At 48.0% G+C, this 19,578-nt stretch overlaps 1 protein-coding gene across 5 annotated transcripts in view; it reads left to right on the plus strand.

Annotated features, from left to right (window-relative positions):
• Window positions 1-19,578, plus strand: part of sei (potassium voltage-gated channel seizure) — a 241,461-nt gene that overhangs the window by 182,187 nt on the left and 39,696 nt on the right. For all 5 annotated transcript variants that reach the window (XM_089544064.1, XM_089544065.1, XM_089544066.1 and 2 more), the window contains 2 exons: window positions 11,440-11,683; window positions 14,031-14,212. In XM_089544064.1, coding sequence (XP_089400190.1) covers window positions 11,440-11,683; window positions 14,031-14,212 — 426 coding nt within the window. The remainder of the gene's footprint in view (window positions 1-11,439; window positions 11,684-14,030; window positions 14,213-19,578) is intronic.

A 19,578-nucleotide genomic window follows, 5' to 3' on the forward strand; every position in this document is an offset into this window, starting at 1 on the left:
TGCAACCAATAGGGAAGACGTGAGACGCTGCTGCCTAATCTAGGAACAGTAATAGCACACTACAATAACTGTGGGTGAGGCGCTCACAACACACACACACACACGCACACGCACACGCACGCACGCACGCACACATACACGCACGCACACTCACACGCACACTCACACGCACACTCACACGCACACGCACGCGCGCACACTCACGCGCGCACACTCACACGCACACACTCACACGCACACACTCACACGCACACTCTCACACGCACACTCTCACACGCACACACTCACACTCGCACACTCTCACACTCGCACACTCTCACACTCGCACACTCTCACACTCGCACACTCTCACACTCGCACACTCGCACACACTCACACTCGCACACACTCACACTCGCACACACTCACACTCGCACACACTCACACTCGCACACACTCACACGCACGCACTCACACGCACGCACTCACACGCACGCACGCACACTCGCACACACTCACACGTACGCACGCACACTCGCACACACTCACACGCACGCACACACGCACACGCACGCACACACGCACACACATGCACGCACACACGCACACACACACGCACACACGCACACACGCACAAGCGCACGCACGCGCACGCACACACACACACACACACGCGCGCACACAGACACACACACACACACGCGCGCGCACACACACACACACACACACACACGCGCACACGCACACGCACACACACGCACACACACACACAGCTTGCGTAGGGGAGCTGGCGTATGTTCTTCCTTTGTTTTGGCTTCAGCGATGCTCTCTAATGCGACGTTTCCTTGGCAGCTGGGCCATTTCATATTGGGCTTTCCCGACGACAGCTAGTCTCTGTAGCGCACCGTTAACGCAGATAATGGTATAGTACAGCGCATCCAAGAAAAAAAAAACGCGAATGAAAGAGGTGGAAAAAAAAGAAGGCGGGAAGGGGGGTATAGAGTAAAAATAGGTTCAAAGGAGGCTGCCATTTTCGTTCTGCTCCGAGCGCGGGCCACCTTGTAAATGGAGCCATGGCCACGCGCTGCCACCTCGGCAATGAGGCCCTGCGGCGGCGGCGGCAGGTGCATCGTCTTCTTCGGGCCGCTGTTTCATCGATCCCGTGTGTTTTGATCATGGCGCATTTCACTCCCCTTTCTCGTTTCTTTTTTTTCTTTCCCTGATCTCCCCCCCCCCTCCCCCCCCCCCCCTCTTTTTGTGCGCGCAGCGTTCTCCGCTATTGCGCCTCGATTCGCAAAGTCTTTTTCATATTTTAGCGCCTGCGCGAATATTATGATCGCTCGAAACGTCACCGCTGCTGCTGCCTCGCGGCGTCCTTCTGGCAGTTTTTATTTTTTGCCCCCTCCAAAAAGCTTTGTGCCGCTCGTTTTAGGCAGAAAGGTGGATTACAGTTCACGTGTTTTCCCAGCGACCTCAAAGTGCCGCGGTGGGCGTGTTCTTTTCTGTTTCTTTTCCAGAATGGGAAAAGCAAAGAGGCTTTTCAAACGATGGTGCGAAGCCTTTAAGCTAGAGCAGAGGTCTCTCGAAGTCATGCTTTGACGTTCCTCCAAGAGAGGCAGAAATTTGACCGTAATAACGTGATCATTGTTACTCAACGTACAGGTAAGCCTAACGAACAGAAAAGCGTCGTTAGTTTTCTCTATATCTGTACACGGAAGCAGCCAGTGTCGAAAGGCGCTGCCATTTCTCGCATGGCTGTCCGGAAAGGGAAAGAAAGAGCCATGCATACAGCCCCGACTTTTTAAGATGTGCTGAGCTCATGCTTGGCCCTACAACGGACCGTTAATGCTGTCTGAATTTAAGCGGGACATAACCGGTGTGTAGTTTCTTCTAAAGCTTTTATTTTAAAAGTGAATAACAAAGCGAAGCATTAAATATCGAAATGAATGATGGTCTAAGGGGAACCCAGAGTAGTAATGGTGTTTGCATCCAAGTAGTCTTAGAAGGATCCTTTCTTTTATTATTTCCTCCAGGGTCTTACTGGTGCATCATGTTTAGAGAGCGAGAAAGTTGCCGCCAGTGGGCAAAATATTCTGCTTCGCTACAACAAGATGTTTCAGATTGTTGCCAAAGAGGAAAAAAAAACGATACTGCGAGATCAAAGCTGCCCGTTTTGGGCCCGAAGAAGTGTACCTGATGTTTTGAACCCGGTTTCACTGTGAAATGAATCTACTTCCAGCACGAAAGGGCCGGCGAGCTCTATCGCAGCAAAGATAGCTACCATCCTGAAGATCGTGGCCTGATTAAGAAAGGAAATAGGCGGGAAAACGCAAAGAAACTAGCGTTTGAAACGTAGGAACCTCGGGAAGCGAGAACATTGCCCTACAGTTATTGGTCTCAATACAGAACGGCGAAAAAAATAAAAGAAGGGGGACGAGCTCGCCTGGACTGTACCACGGTAACAGCGCGGTCTGTTTTCTGATTTTCTGGACAGCGCAACGCTATTGCTCTTTTTCTCATCTATAAATAACGCACATGTCGCAAATAGAGAAAGGTAAAAGCAAAAACGTGAAGCATCGACAAACGCGAAGCAGCTGGGAGGCAACAAATACACAAAAAGGTCGCTCCGGCACCGAGAAAGGACGAGGGGACGCTATTGAGCTGCTGCGACGACACCGTTCTCCCGAGTCCAAGGGCGCTGTTCTCGCCGATGAGTGAAAGAGCGTGCGCGGCGGCGCGCGTATTTCCGAGAATAGATTTGCGCCGAATTGGCCTTCTCTGCCTTCTTTTCTTTCTTTATTTCACTCCCTATGACTTGGCTTTTTTTCCCTCTCTCTTCGACCTGCTCCACTCGTTCTTTGACTCTCTGTGAATCCTGTGCTTTCCTCGATGTTTGCCGCTTTCATTTTTTGAATCCGAAATAACGGGGCAGGTAGGTGTGGGAGGACAATGAATGTCTGATGCTCGCCGCCTCGGCTTTTGTGTTTTGTTTGGGCTCGAAGAACCTTCTTGGAATCGGTGTCGCAATGACAGTGACCTGATGATTGTTATTGTGATCACTCACTCACTCACTCACTCACTCACTCACTCACTCACTCACTCACTCACTCACTCACTCACTCACCCACTCACTCACTCACTCACTCACTCACTCACTCACTCACTCACTCACTCACCCACTCACCCACTCTCTCACTCACTCACTCCCTCACTCACCCACTCTCTCACTCACACACTCACCCACTCTCTCACTCACTCAATCACTCACTCACTCACACTCACTCACTCATTCACTCACCCACTCTCTCACTCACTCACTCACCCACTCTCTCACTCACTCACTCACTCACTCACTCACCCACTCATCCACTCACTCACTCACTCACCCACTCACTCACTCACTCACTCACCCACTCTCTCACTCACTCACTCACTCACCCACTCTCTCACTCACTCACTCACTCACCCACTCTCTCACCCACTCACTCACTCACTCACTCACTCACCCACTCACCCACTCTCTCACTCACTCACTCACTGACCCACTCTCTCACTCACTCACTCACTCTCTCACTCACTCACCCACTCACTCTCTCACTCACTCAATCACTCACTCACTAACACCCACTGACACTCACTCGCTCACTCACTCACTCACTCACTAACACCCACTAACACTCACTAACACTCACTCACTCATTCACACCCACTAACACTCACTCACACCCACTAACACTCACTAACACTCACTCACTCACTAACACCCACTAACACTCACTAACACTCACTCACTCACTCACTAACACCCACTAACACTCACTCGCTCGCTCACTCACTCACTCACTAACACCCACTAACACTCACTAACACTCACTTACTCACTCACTAACACCCACTAACACTCACTCGCTCGCTCACTCACTCACTAACACCCACTAACACTCACTCACTCACTCACTCACTCACTCACTCACTCACTCACTCACTCACTCACTCACTCACTCACTCACTCACTCACTCACTCACTCACTCACTCACTCACTCACTCACTCACTCACTCACTCGATATCTTATTTTATTGCCACGAATAAAATCAGCTATAGACATGCTGAATTCTGGTCGGTACTGGTGGTTGGGATGATGTTAAGATGCAGACCAGTTTAGCCTTACACATATAATCTCCGAACGCGCCTCACAGAAGACAATACGATTTACTGCCACAGCTCCGAAAAGGTCGCGAGCTACTTATCGCATGTTTGAGATCGTCCTTTATATTTGCTGCGCTTAGAACCTTATAAGGTGACACCTCAGTTTGTGGATAGGTCCTGCGGAGTATATTGAGTATACAGTTTGTAGAAACCAGGATTACTCTCATAATAAAATGGTTCTTGTTAATTATCTGTTAGTTATCTAAAAGTGGTTGTTATACTGTTTTAAAATAAAATTCCAAGTCACGCTTATGCGAGCAGTTCTACATCTTCGCTCCATTTGGTTTCGATGGAGATGTCTTCTCTGCATAGCTGTACTGCTTGCAACGGTGCACCCTTTACAGAGAGCAAGATTTCGAATACGGGGATTTCGGTTTCAGTTCGGCGGATATTCAAGTGAAATCGAGTTGCGATCGTAGGAGCATGGCAAAGAAACAATCTGATCAAGAGAAAAAAAAAACCCGGATTGCCGTTTCATGACTTGCATCTCCGGCTGCGCGAAAATTTGCGCCCGTGTTTTCTCATGTCGTTGTTTGCTCGGATCTGCTCATCAAGGGAAACCTTTAGTGGATATATATGACATTTCGTTACAGGTGTACTATTAGCAAAACGGCAATACCAGAGAGGAAATAATTTCGTTACAAATAACTTTATCAACAGGTGCTCCTCTTTGTCGTCTTTCTTTCAGTGTATCAATGCTCAAACACGTATGTCTACATATACATATAATAATTGGTGCTGGGAGGATGAGCCGTATTCTCATGACATTTTTTTTTCTTTTCGCAGTTCAATTGCTCTGAGAAGCGGCGAATTCACGTTTCATGGTTTGGGCCTCGGACTGCATGGAAAATACTCCCTATAGATTCCTGGTAGTTATAACTATTTGCAAGAGCAGGAAATTAATTACGTAATTTATTTATTTTTTATGCCTTACACGCCCGCTGTGTCATTGAGTAAGGGGTACACAGAAGGCTTAAAAAAATAATGAATAAATGACGAGCCAAGCCGTTACAAAATTTCAGCAAATACAGGTCACCCTGGAATCCCGAACAAAAAGCTGTAAAATACAAAAGAAAGAAAAAAAGACAGATAATAGGCAAATTTATTCGGTGACCTTTTAAATGTTCCAGATGCTTCTCGTGAAATAATTGGCGATTAGATATGGAAGACATATGGTCAGATAGATTATTCCGCTATTTGAAGGCACGAAGTAACAAAGATGAAATGAAGGGTTTCGTTTCGCTCAAAATGAGTCTGAACCTGACAGTATTGTTAATTCTCCTGGACAAACGCTAAGGTCGGCCGCATGTCAGTGAATGTACCCTTATGTTATTGGTGAATTTATGAAAGAGCTAAAAGAGCAGCAGTGCGTCGTGTGTCTCACAGGAAACAGTCATAAGGAATATTTGTATGCCGGCAATATCATTGTACAGAGGTAGCGGTCACTGTGGGGAGTCTCTCTCGTTCACTTTGGGCGACCTCTACAGGGGAATAAATGCATGAAAGGAAACAAAGAGAAAATCTACCTCAGAGCCAGTTGTTCTCACGTGAACGCAAATGAAAGCAGGTCAGCTCTAGGACGAAAGACTTTCTAGTTGAAACAAAGTTTAGTCATAACCGATGACGGCACAGGAACGGCTGCTAGGATTTACTTTGTGAGCGTGTTTTGTTTTTGCTCAACAATGCACGAAATGTGCTGTGGAGAAGCCACGGAGGCTTCTCTTAAAGTACGTGAATGTCGTAAAGTGCGATGCAAACCTTTCTCCTTGGACCCTTTCCAGACTTTGCGAATTCGCGCAGAGCTTATTCATTTAACGCTTGAATTCGCTGACAAAGTTTTCATGGCAACTTTCGCAGGCTACGCACGCAAGCTTGGGGTGAAGATTTCTTACATGACATACCTTCTTCACGTATCACTTCAGCGCTCTTTGCAAACATTAGCTCGACGAGGAACAACAAGAGTGTTGTAGCTCTTTTTCTGCACGCGTTCCGCGGTGGCAAAACAGCACCGGTCCGGTGGAATTGGGGTCATTCTGCGCGTCCGTGTCGTTTTCCTCTGTCTGTTATCGGCTCCGCCGGTCGTGCACGGCATGGCGCAGTGGTGGCGAGAGCGGGCGGAAGCGTGCGTGACCGGGCCACGTACGGCATCGACCCTGGCGGCCTTGGACTCCATTCGGGCCGACAGCAGCCGTGGAAGCGCGCGCCGCCTGGCGGCTGCCCGAAGCTATCCGCGCCAGCTGCCCACTATTCTTCCTTCATTCGCCCAATGTACGAAAAAGCAAACAAACAAAAACAATGAAATAAAAAGGAAACGCAGTTTTCACGTGTACCCTGTGGAGCGGCCTTGTTTGTCCCGACCGTCTGTTCTGGTTCACCACGACGGTGAAGCTTTAATTTTTATTTCTGTTTTTTTTTTTCAACGATCGAAAGAAGCGGGAGGTTCTGTGGTCGCAAGCAGAAGTCAACTGTGACTAAACACTCTTGTTTGGCAGTAAAGAAAAGAAAGTTGTGAAATAGAGGTACGTAAAGCAAAGGGACAAATAATTGAAATTAGGTCGTGTGCGTTAGATAAGGTACATAAAAAATATAATGTAAGAGAGAGAGGAAAGCCACGAGAGAGCAGAAAAAAAGATGAAGTCCAGTGAATATTTGTGAGGCCGCCTCACGCGCAAGTAGCACATCACAAATTTCAGAACGCTAAAGATGTATTTTATCTGCGAAAAGCACTGAATATCCTCTGCTTTAGAGAATCACGAGTTGAATAGAAGCAAAACGCACGTTCCTTGTGCGTCGCCAATGTCTCCACCAGTAGGAACAGTGATCGGAGTTTGATAACTATACGGCCCGAATGCAACAAGCGGGTAAAGCTCTTAGCAAGAGGTCTGGAATTTTGTCGGAAAATGACTTGTTTGTGAATATACAAAAATACACAGAAAGTAACAAGAGTCCGGAAACCAGACAGTTGGCTGTAAGTCATGGGTGAATGAGACGCGTTCTGCATTTGATAGATTCGTACCAGAAGCGCTGAACTTTGACTCACTGTTTTCAGTCTTTGGCTTATATTTGCATCCAGAAAAAAAATAAAGGCTGCCATGATGAAAGACAGGGCTACGCCGTAGTCATGGTATTTTTGTGTGTTACCGTTTTCAGTTTATTTGTGTCTACTTTTCTTTCTCTCTGCAGAGTTGTGCATTTCTTGTGGTTACGCACGCATTGCCGGGTTTTGTTTATGCTGAGTTAGTTTCCTTCGTGCGCCTTAAATATTTCTGTAGTATTGTTGGGAACAGTCGCCAAGCGCGAATTCGATAAAAATTACAGGAAATAGGTTAGGCTAGCGTCACGTTATTGCGTGCAGAAGACCTCCTTTACACAGCTCTGATTCACTGCTTCTGTGGCACTCTTGAGAAGCTGCTTTGCGCTGCTCGTTGCCAGAACTTGCCTCAGAGCCCTGCGTTGCGGCTTAGCTCAAAAAAGATTTGAGAATATTAGAGGGGTGCACAAAAGCTCGTTCTTATTTGTGCGCCCTCTGTTCTCGTGATATTTTATTTCATCGGACATGCAGTCACTGGACGACATTGCTTCTCGGAACGCCACCGCCGCGCTTCACCAGCTGTCCATTTTGCTCGCGCCGAAACTGCGCTAAATATAATCTCACTCTGTGGAGCTAATGGTCGCTCACATTACCTATTCTAGAGAGGTATTCTCCTCCGTGCTGTCGTCGAATGTGCTCCGTTTACTTCCATGCTCTGATGCGTTTCCTTCTCGGATATACGCTTGCTTTCGAGGCCTATCAGCGGGGGCTACATTCGACTGTTTCAAATCTATCAGGCTGAGGATGATGATGATGCCTTGTCGCAGCCCTAGTGGCACTAAGTGCTGATTAGTGATAATTTTCTGCATTGAGGGGGCACGTCTGTGTTAAGGTTTACTACAGTCGAATACATAAGGGAAGCTGAAAGACTAGCTTAGTGATGCGCTGCGCCTCTTTTCCTATCTTGCGCCTCGTAGTCAAAAAATGCCGACGGAGTAAAACTAGGTTGAAGCATAAGTGTTTGGTTGTTTTTTCCGTTTGTTGACATAATAAGCTTGCTAAAAAACAAAAAGCAAAAACAAAACGGTCTTAAGAAAACGACAGGTACTAGCACAGGGGCACAGCAGGTTGATTTGAACGATAGGTAATGCGGTAGATAACTGAAAGATAGTGCTCGCTATTATAGAGTGCTGTCAGAATTAAATGCCTTTTTTTTTGTCTCCTCTCAAATGTTGAAGTCTCCTTTTCTGCGCAATAATTAGCTCTGCCTAAATCTTCATAAAACATTCGCGCCGGGAGAAGAGCGTTATGCTTACAGAAAGGTTGGTGCTAGGTGAAGCTAATACGTTGCAGCGCTGATACGCAGAAAGGCATTATACGGTCCAATAAAACTTGCTGCTGTGGCTAGTTGGTGACACATACTTGAATAAAAAAAGGTAGCGCAAAAAAAAAAAAAAAAGACGACCACAGGAGGAAGACACCACAAAGACGAACGCTGCTAACGTTGTTAGTAGCGTTCGTGTTTGCGGTGTCTTCCCCCTGTGGTCATTTTTTTTTGCGCTACCTTTTTATTCAAGCATTCTACGTCACATTCCACGCTTGCGCTGTCCATCTGCCATGCTTTCTTATATTATTCATGAAGCTGCAACACACAAGAGAGATCGACGTCAGCAAGGAACAAAAAGGCTAAGAACGTTTGGAAGGGAACGTATCGCAAGTGCATTATTAGCCTCTCATTGGTCATAACAGAACGCCTTCGAGGTGCCGCTGTGATGTTTTTGCTTATATTTTTTTGTTTTTGTTCCGAAAGAAAGTACGGTGCGTATGAGTTCTCGGATTACGCGTTATCCAGTTGTATAAGCCGAATTTTGCCTGCTTCTTTGTATTGCAGTGATGCGCCTAACGAGGTCGCTGCAATCGTGTTTCGCAAACGCTGAATGAAATGAAAGGCGAAAGAAAAAAAAAAACGTAAAAGAACGCAGAGTATCGCACTATATGTTCATGAAGTGTGCTGACATATTTAGCCAAGAAAAAAATCGATGCCGTGAGCGGATATGACTGGGCTACAGAATCGGTGACAGAGGATCACGCCTGAGACAATTGTGAAACAAGGCACACGCACTCCTGAAGCGTGCTAAGCACACGAGCGCGCTGGTGCCAAGAGGTTGCGTGCAGCGGGGCGGCCGCGGTGCCACGCCGCTACGTGCGTTGGACGAAATCCCGGAACGGAGCCTCGATTCGCCACGGCGGTAGGAGGGGCATCCTCTATCACCTTAGCTGCTGTGCCTGCATGCGCCGTGTGAACGACTAACTGCTTGCTGCTGCTGCTTCTGCCTCCGTTGTTGTTGCTGCTACTGCAGATGGCTGCTGCTGCTGCTGCCGCTGTTGATGGATGCTGTCGGTCGGGCCAGAAACCTGCCTCACTGTCACGGCGCCGATGCCCCAGGAGATTTTTTCTGGAGTCTTCTTTTCTTAAGTCGCTGTGTGTAGATTAGATCACGTGGCGCCACCACTCGCGCTTTCCAGAGAAAATTGCGTCCTCAGCAATACAGGGGATGCTTTTGTAAGCAGGGCTAGTGTGGGGCCATTTCTTTTGCTTGGCACTGCATGTTTCTTGCGCACCTGTCTGCAGGCTGAATGCCCTGAACGGCCGAATATGACTTTTCCGAGTCGGCAGTATGCGCATGTAAGGCTAATAATTCGTAGCATCGGTGTTTTACCCAGTGGGTACTTACCCAGCGTTTTCTATTGGACTCGCGTTTGTGCCACGAATAGCTACGGTCTCTACCTGACATTGATCTGAAGACTTTCTAAAGCGGAACATTTGCCGGTAATGTGATGAGAGGCTGGTTTCAGCAACTCGCCCTCATGGGGCCTCACTATTTCAGGAACTGTAATGCAATCCACAACTGGCGTTATGGTGTGCCCAAGAGGCCCTGCGACAGCTGAGGCCGGTTTCTGTCGCCGCTGTTGCTTCGCTGCCTGCACGTGTCACTGTGTGGCTGTCGTCCCTGACGGCTTGCGTCGCATGCCTCCGCCGCCTCACGCCAGCGGCGGTGTTCGTAGCTCTTGCAACAGAACCTACGCGACGATCACGTACGCGGGCATAAAGAAAAAAGAAGGAAAAGAACACACAACCCTTGTAACGCTGCACCGGCGTCGCGCTGCCTAGCATTGTCGCGCGAGCAAGGCCCCCGCCTGGTAGCCGAGCCAAGTGTCGCGGTTTTGCCATGGGCGCTCTTGAATATGCGTGAGACCTGCTGCATGGCTCGGGACTGTGTATATATTTATTCGCACACACTCAGCATGGGCGTTTGCCGTGAACCGAGTCTCTTTTTTCTCTCTTTCTTTTCTTCTTCCCTCGAGCGTATCCGACCCGTTCAAACCGTGTTGCTGTTGTCGTTGTGTCGTGTCTCTTATCTGTTTGTACAGTATCTGCCCGCTGAGCGCCGTATGCGTGTCCGGAGGTGTTGCTATGTTGTTAATGGAAAAGTCTACTAAAGCCTTGCTCGCATTTGTGCGCTAAATGGGTCCCGCTCGTTGATGCGTCCGGGAGCGGTTCGACACTGCCACCAAAAGCTTTACGGCTTACAGCGCTTCTAAGGGGACTTACCTGGAACGGTGCTCTAAAACCACTTGAAAATAATATCGTGCACGGATTGGTGTCCCTGATTCAGTGTAACGTACTGACACGACAAAAGACATCCCAGCCGAATGTCAGTGCGTGGTTTATAAACCTGAATGGCATTTAAGCTTCTCATTTTATCTTTGATTCTCGCATCAAAAGATTAGAGAGTCGTAGTATGTGAGTCAGAGTGAGATATGGCAGCTCCTCAGCAGGATTCCGAGAAGCATGAACCAGAAGCTGCCGCCAAAAAATGTTGACCAGCTAGGCAACTCAACTGGAGTCTCGCTTGTCTGCTGCCAAGCATCCCAATCAGACTGTAAGGTGTTCTAACTGGAGTAGAAAAAAAGCTGCGCAAAACCTACGCCGCGATTTGTGAGCTCCGCTCAGGCAGTGCATACCGTGGATCTTGCAAGCAGCAGGTGGCCTTAGTGTCGGCCGCTCCTCGGGCGAATCTTCGGACGGTCGGGCCCCCTTAACGAAGAGCGACAGCCCGCAGCAGCGTGACGCTGGGTGCGCGTCGGTCGCGTTGCTGGTGAAGCTGAGACTCCCCCCTTCTTGCGTGGGCCCTGGCCCGGCCCCCGGCGCTGTCGCAGGTTCTGTCGCTGGGCGCGGACGTGCTCCCCGAGTACAAGCTGCAGAAGCCGAGGACGCACAAGTGGACCATCCTTCACTACTCGCCATTCAAGGCAGTGTGGGACTGGGTCATTTTGCTGCTGGTCATCTACACGGCCATCTTCACGCCTTACGTGGCCGCCTTCCTCCTGGACCAGCAGAGGCCGGATTCGCGCCGTAACCGGAAGTACGGCGACGACCCCATCGTAGTCATCGACCTCATTGGTACATGAATGCCACGCTGAGCGCTTTCACTTCCGGCCGCTTAATTTTTGTTTTTATGGGGTTTTACGTCGCGAAGCGGCTCAGGCTATGACGGACACCGTAGTAGCGGGCTACGGATAAGTCCGACCACCTGGGGTTCTTTAACGTGCTCTGACATCGCACAGCACACGGGCCTCTAGAATTTCTCTTCTATCGAAATGCGAGCGCCACTGTCGAGATCCACGGTCGAGCTACTGACCGAAGTATTATGCCTGAGTTCTGTTCGTTGCTGTACAAAATTGTACAAGGGGCCAAGGCCTCGCCAGGCTCTTAGCCTTTAGCCTTGGCCTCCTCTTAGACACTGTCTAAGAGACAAATAAAGAAAAAAAAACGCGTCTTTTGGGTCAGGATCCGAGCAGCATAACCACTGAGCCACTGCGGCGGCCCCATGCAGTGAATGCTCGCTCGAACCACCGTAGAAGTGGATGTCCGCTTGCAAGAATGTGAATTAAAGTGTGTCTTCTGAGGAAGAAATCTAAAAAAAAAGTGCGCAAAATAAAATATGAAGCCTGTAAGGCATGCATGGTCCACCTTTTCCTCATTAAAATTTCTTTCTCTCTCTCTCATGGTACTGAAGTGATCTAGAGATCTATTGGAGCCCACAATTTTGAGTGAACTCGGGACTTAATTCTGGACTCCATGCAGCTCAATGTATGCGTTGTCGTCAGGTGATTCTAATCCGCAAGCGTGTTTCATTTCATTTCATTTATTGATCCCTTAAAGGCCCGAAGGCATTACATAAGGGGGGGCATGTATCTGTTTACAACGGCGATGATGAAAACATGCATAACAATAAAAGAACAAACATACAAACAAACATAAAAGGGGTTGTAGTCATATCAGGGTTTCCCAGCAGGTTATACATCATTTATTAAAGATATGTCAAGCAATACTCGCTACAAAGAGCGCGGAAGTGATCAAGATCTATGTGAGGTGAATTTTTATTTTCTCGCGGAATGTTTTGTGATCAGTGCATGCAGCGATGTCGTTAGGCAGTGAATTCCATAGTGCTATTGCGTTGGGGAAAAATGAGTTGTTGTAAGCAGACGTGTGGCCACTGATGCGTGCTATTGGGTTACCGTGACTAAGCCGGGAGGACGTTCGTAGTGGGGCGGTTAATAGAGCGTGCCGTGATCTTGTGTTATGATAAAATGTATGAAGTAAGCATAGGCGGGAAACGACGCGGCGTGATTCTAGTGTTGAGAGACGGAGGGACTGCTTGAGGGCGGTGACACTGGCTTCTCTTGAGTAACATGAAGTTATGAACCGAGCTGCACGATTTTGGATTGATTCCAATTCGATGGTGAGATACGATTGCCATGGGTGCCAGATGGATGATGCATACTCTAATTTTGGCCGCACAAATGTTTCATACGCGAGTTGTTTTATGTTAGGTGATGCAGATTTCAGATTTCTTCTCAGGTAGCCAAGTGTGCGTGAAGTGTCGGAGCAAATGGTTCTAATGTGGGTGACCCAAGAAAGTGTTGATGTGAGATGTACACCTAGATATTTATAAGATTTTGCAACGGTTATAGGGACTGATGAAATGCTGTAAGTGTGATTCGTCAAGGTGTGTTTGTGAGTGAAGGACAACGATTTGCACTTAGTAAGATTTAAAGGCATCTGCCATTTTTCACACCATGATGCAATAATGTCAAGGTCCTGTTGCAAAGTGAGGTTATCGGTTGGGCTACTTAAGTCGTCCCCTCTTCCTCTCTCTCTCTTCCCCCACCTCGCTTCCTTCTTCAGCGCCTCCTTATATCCGTCACTTGAAGCATAAATGGTAATGGTAGCCGGTCGAGGTTACGCCTGCATAAACGCGCTGCGTAACACGCCGTGGCGTCCTAAGCGGCAGTAAAGTGGAAGCCTTTTAAGGCGAAAGCCTTTAATGCCTCATCGTTGTCGACAGAATGTTGTCAGCAGAGGTGTCACGCTTTTTCTAGTCAGACCAGAGAAAAAATCTTTGTCCACGATGGGATTCGCACCACCATCCTTCCGTTCCGCAGCCGAGCGTGCAAATGGCTATGCTACTTCCTGCCAAAGCATATGTAGTTCTCCTTGTCTAGGACGCTGGAGAGTGTTTGCAGAAAGGCGTCGAATCAGACGGATGCTTCTCAAACGCTCTCAAGTGTCTCCAGCATTTAAGATTCACAAAAAACTCTGTACTTAATTAGCATCTTAGCCCCACATCAGTGACACAGGCAGCAACACCGCGCTAAAGGCTTTCGCCTCACCGCACTTTAGGTCAACAAAGTGCTCCCTTGAATTTTGTAATCGTTCCTGTCCTGATTCTCGTAACCCGTCCCAGTGGACATATTCTTCATGATCGACATCCTGATAAACTTCCGGACCACCTACGTCAACTCTAACGACGAGGTGGTCTCGCATCCTGGCAAGATTGCCGTCCACTACCTCCGCGGCTGGTTCATCATCGACGTGGTGGCGGCCATTCCGTTCGACCTGCTCCTCTTCGGCTCCGAGACCGACGAGGTGAGAGCCTTGTGCGTCTCTTCACTCGCCTGCGCCGGTTGGAACGGAGGAAGCTCGCTTAGAAACCTTCACGAGGCAGCCCGGGTAGCCCAAACGCAGTTTAGGAAAGCTGTAATGTTACGGCTCAGTTCTGCCTTTTTCGACATCTATAAGGAATACAGAGATACATTGTTTACGGGTCATTTTTTAAGCCAGTGATGCGTCGTGTCTCTCATATGACATGCGACCACATACAGGGCAAGCATTAAGGCATCTCTGCTCGTAGCAACGGCTGAAGTAGGGGATCATTCTATCGCCGGTCAAAATGACGTTGAAAGCTGCTAATGTTCACGCTTGCTGCCAATTTCTCGAAAGGTTTTCCTTTCGGAGGTCGCGATTGTCGGAGCTTACAATCCACAATGTTTTATTCGTTTCATTTTACAACATGAAGTGCTTTGTGTGTTCCTTGATATATCTGCATTGACGCGCTGTGTTTCTGGGCCATCAGTGAATATTAAGGATGCTTTTACTGTTCAGTGCAATAATTAGTCGGCTATCTGTGCTGCTAGAATTTTAGCGTTCCACTTATTTGCCTGGGTTTATAAGCAACATGAAACTTAATTTGTTAACGATACTCCTGTAGTTAATGTTAAAGTGGCACACTTTTTTCATTCAAGAAACCGTGCATGTTGCTATAAAGAATGTTCTTTGTAATACGAAGTAAATATGACGTGTTAGTCGATTGAGGCTTCAGCATATGACAAGGCACTATACGAAGTTGTGCAGCTACAATATGATGCAGCGCAAAAACGGGAGCTAATGATTTCGATTGTACAAGTACTTTTTGCAGGATCTAGGCATGGTTGTTTGTTTAAGACACCTTTGTTTGATTGACTGACAGTGGAAACAATATTTCGGGCATCCTTCGTTGAAAGTTGCGCATTTATTTAAAATGTTGCCAGCACATACAACGTGATGTCGTCGTTTTCTCGGAGAAATAATTGCACAGGCTAAATGTAATTAAACTATGAAAGGCGCAGATTGGAAACTGAGACGCCAATAAAAGTTGAATACAAAATAGTGTTAAATCTATTATCACTTTGGAGAGCATATAACGTCAGGCGCGGGTTTTGGCGAAGAAGAAATGCTCATTTACTTTATTTATATTCGCGCTTGAATTGCAGCTTTTGCCACTAACTAAATGCACGAAACATTGGCTTCTTTGATGTGCCAGCACGGTAGCTCTCTGAAGCAAATCCCATTTTCCAGCTTACAGATTTACACCACGAGGTACTCACAGGCTTCGCATATACGGTCGGTCGGTAAACAGCGAAGTTGGTCAAAACGGAGCCTTCATATGCCACTCTTATGCATTAGGTTTCTACGAAGCAATAAGAAAGCGACTCATCGCCTGTTACTGCAATCACTGTGCCTTAGGCATGGTTCAGAAGTTTAATGTGGTGCCAGGCAGTCGCACGGACTGACAACTCTTGCATCCAGCTGCATCGGCAAAACGCAGGAAAAATTGGACATGGAAAAAGCGCTACGAGAATCAAATAACTGCGTTAGTTTTGCTGCGAGGAACAAAGAAGAGTGCGCAGTAAACATGTTCAGTACATGCCAGCTTTTTGTTAGTGGTAGACAAAGAATATTTAGCCCCGACTTTTACTATGCAAATGATATGTTGGTAGAACAGCTAGTGCACATTATTACTTTACTGCGTGTTTCTTCTGTGCCATCTGAATAAGCCTGTGATTACCATAGGTTGAAGTGCTCACTGTGTGTTTTCCAGTTTTCTTTCTACATTATCTCCGTGTTTACCCGTCTCGCCGCCCTCTCAGCAACCTTCCATTAAACATCGGCGAGTTTAAGCCGCCCCAGCTTTGCTCGACCCGACCGCGTCTCTGGACGCTAATTGCTGCCGAGCGGCCTCTGTGTGATGCCTTTCAGCGCGCACGCCAGTGTGTGGACACCCCCAAATGTAGCGAGTCTGTACGTCTGTGTGGGCTAATTGTCTGCCTCGTGGTCTGCTTAGCGTGCTGTCACATGTTGCACTGTGCGCCGCCGGTCTCTCTCAGAGAGTTGTGGAAAGAGTGCATTCTCACTGTCCGTCTCTGTACCTGTGTCCCTCGTGTGCCTAGGCTAGCGTAGCTAGACGGGGTGCAGCGTCGCCGAAAGGCGTTTCGCAGTTTGTGGCACGGCTGCCCCACGTAGGCTGAGTCCTTAGGCATGCCCACGTAGACGTGTCTCCTGCTTGACGCTGTTGTGAAGACGTCCTCGTGAGCCACTGGACAGCAGGAGTGACCCGAGGAGCGAATAAAAAATTACGCTTCGTTTTTTTTTTGTTTCTTTTCGTGCAGAGTTAGAACCGTGAACGATGGTACACAGCAGCCGATTGCTTTTTTTTTTAACAACATGTTGGCCATTTCGCTATATATGGGCATCGTTTGTTTGTTTGCTTCGACTGACTCCGCACTGCTTCAGGATGAAAAGAAAATAACCATTTAGATGGCAGCTTTTTGGCTTCCCTGAGGTGCGTTAACTTGTGAAACGTGAACGCTACCATTCGCACTGCGTGCCCCAAATTACGGGCATCCACCGTTTTTCAGAAAAAATAAATGAAACTTGCTATAAAGTCACTAACAGTAGCCTATAGGAATGGGTATTTAAAATTTTCATGCTTGGTGAAGAATGAGGTCACGTTTTGTGGTCGCCTCATTTGCTCTTGGCTCATTTCTGACTGCGACCGGTGGCTCAGGAGTTTTGTTTTCTCCCGTGTCTATGAGCTCTAACCTGTTGCCTCTAACGTGCTCACTTCTTTAAGCAGCTCTCTTGTGCCTGCACATGGTAACCAGTGTTCTTTTTATTTTTGTTCTGGTCTTGTAACCTGACGTCGCTTGAAAAGAGCCCTGACGTGGGACGCCGGTATCACAATTGTATTGGACGGCTGTTTTACAGTTTTCACTGCAGAAAATATCACATCATTTTGAGCTGATATAACAGAAATTGCAGTCGTCGGCCGGTGCCTTTCACATTGCCTATAATTTTTTGGCTATAATCTGATAGGCTAAGGCTATCATGGTTTATTCACGTTGTTGCTCGGGAGGAAATTCGTGCTTAGGGCACCTAATCATAGCAATTTAAAGATCCTCAAAATCTCCATTTTGCTAAAAAAAATTAGAATTGCTCAAAATTTCCAAATTCAATTCGGTGTCTGGGCGGAGAGGCTCTTTTGAAGATGACTGTGCTCATGCTGCGTGTTACTCGACTGACTGGACGTCTTTGGTGTTACTGCATCAAGCCTTCTTTACTCCCCTGTTTTCTTTGCTCTCTTCTCTATCTCTCTCTGAGTGTGTGTGTGTACTTGTGTGTGAAACGATACTTGCTCACGAACGCGCCTCTACACTGCTGAAAACGGCGCCGTTCAATTGGCTCGAGCTCAGAGCGGTGAACATTATCGACGCCTTTGGGAGATGGCTCAGAACACCCTTGGAGACGCTTACAACACAGCGGTATTAGAGAGCGCCTGCAGTTAACGGCCATTCCGTAAGCTTGCTGCTTGCACGGTCCGATAGATTCCGCTGACCGCCCTCTCGGCATCTAGCGATGCGAAAGGAAAAAAGCGAGTCCTATCTCGTCTTTTCACTTCAAGGCTTCTGGGTACTTCGCTAACGCTTTTGATTTGAGCTCCAATGAATCGATGCTTTGCTGAGAGGCGCCGCAAGGGCACTCACTTTAGGACATGCGCAGCATTACGGAACTGCTTTATTCAAGCTTCTTCTAATTTAACAGGTATGCTAACAAGAAAAAATTCTGCGTTAAGGTTGCAGGCGTTCAGAGGAGACTATAAAGAAGGAAATGAATGGCCGAGATTTATTTCAGTCGAGTTAAACGTAAAAAAATTATATATCAAAATTTCTTGAAATGCTTTCTAAGTTAGGTGTTCTTTGGCATCAAACTTGAATAGTAGATGCTAGGAACAATTCGTTTGTCTGCTCGTGAACGAGTCGTTGTTGCCGTCTATTATTAGAAGGTGATGCCAAATCTCTAAGCCTGCACGTGTGAGCAAAATAACTGCCAGCAGCTTTCCAACGGTGGTGCTAAATTTATGAGGTCACTGGTACGAGGACCATTGTAGCATATCAGCTGCCATTCCACGTTGACGCCAAATCTCCAGGCCTGCACGTACGCCGTTCTCCCTGCAGTTTAGAGACTGGCGTTAAGGGCACACACGTACACGTTGACTGTGGTGGTGGTGGCGTTGGTTGTGCCTGTTGTGTGGTCGTCGTGGTGGTGCGTGCACTCACACCGGTGTCTCTTCCCCCTCCGTGCGCGGGCGGCCAATGCGGCCCGCACGGTGGGCGATCGGCGCGGCAGCGGCCACGCGCCGGAGCAGCACGGCGGCCCCCCGTCCCGCCTCTGTAGCGGAGCGCGCCAAGGCGCAAACTCCGGCGCTGGTGGTTGCGGTAGATGATTCGTCTGTCGCTGTCTGCGAATAGAGCCTCGCTAGATGCATAGTCTTGTTCGCGTCTCGCCGCCCCCGAGCAGCGCGTATGTATGGATGCTGGAGGAGGTGGTTATAGGACTGCTCGATTAGCATGTAGAAAACTTCGAGGGTAGATGCACGACAGAGGGGAAAAGACTACACCTCATCAGGAGGAACTCGGGAGGAATACGAAGCGATGGCTGACGAAATGCCACCGTTACCGTTGCGATGTCTCGAACAAACCTATATTGAGAACAGTTATGATGCTGGAACGACTGCGCAGAATGAGGAGATACCTGATTGCAGAGCTTACATGCAGTGATGCCATAAACAGGTCTTTACAAGAGCGATAAATGATTTCGGGCGTGAGCTGTCGCGCACGGCAAAGCCGTGGGTTATCGCTGACCGATCTCGTTTTATCGTGCTCGTGTTAGCTGAGCTAGAGAGACACTATCAATACTTCTAGCGCTCAAGGAAGCAACCTTCAGCACTTCTAGCGCGCAGGTCAGCATCAGCGCCAGCGGAGTTGGCTGCTGCCAGCAGTTCACTGCGCGCTAAGCATCTTCGAACAGCGCGAAAGGACCAGCACGCGTATTGCATTCTTGTATGCGTTTTCTTGCACTATCCCAAAGCAGCTGCTAGGCTTTCAGGGCACAGTCATAGAAATCAGCCTTGTTAACGTGCGACTGTTTTTGGCACTTAACGAGCTATGTCTTCTGACCCCTGTCTGATCCTGCACAAACGTGCAGGATCAAGTTTTATATCTCTGTTTTTATCTCTATTCTTCTTGGTAAGCATAATATTTCCTGGCTACGCAGCAGGAAAAGCAGCTTCACAAGCCAGGGGTAAAAAAAAAAGTTAAGCATTAGAAGATAGGCCAGAGAGGGAACATGCGCAGCAT

This window comes from Amblyomma mixtum, chromosome 5 (genome assembly GCF_055824585.1).
Source record: "Amblyomma mixtum isolate Tamu chromosome 5, ASM5582458v1, whole genome shotgun sequence".
Classification (NCBI taxonomy): Eukaryota; Metazoa; Arthropoda; class Arachnida; order Ixodida; family Ixodidae; genus Amblyomma; species Amblyomma mixtum.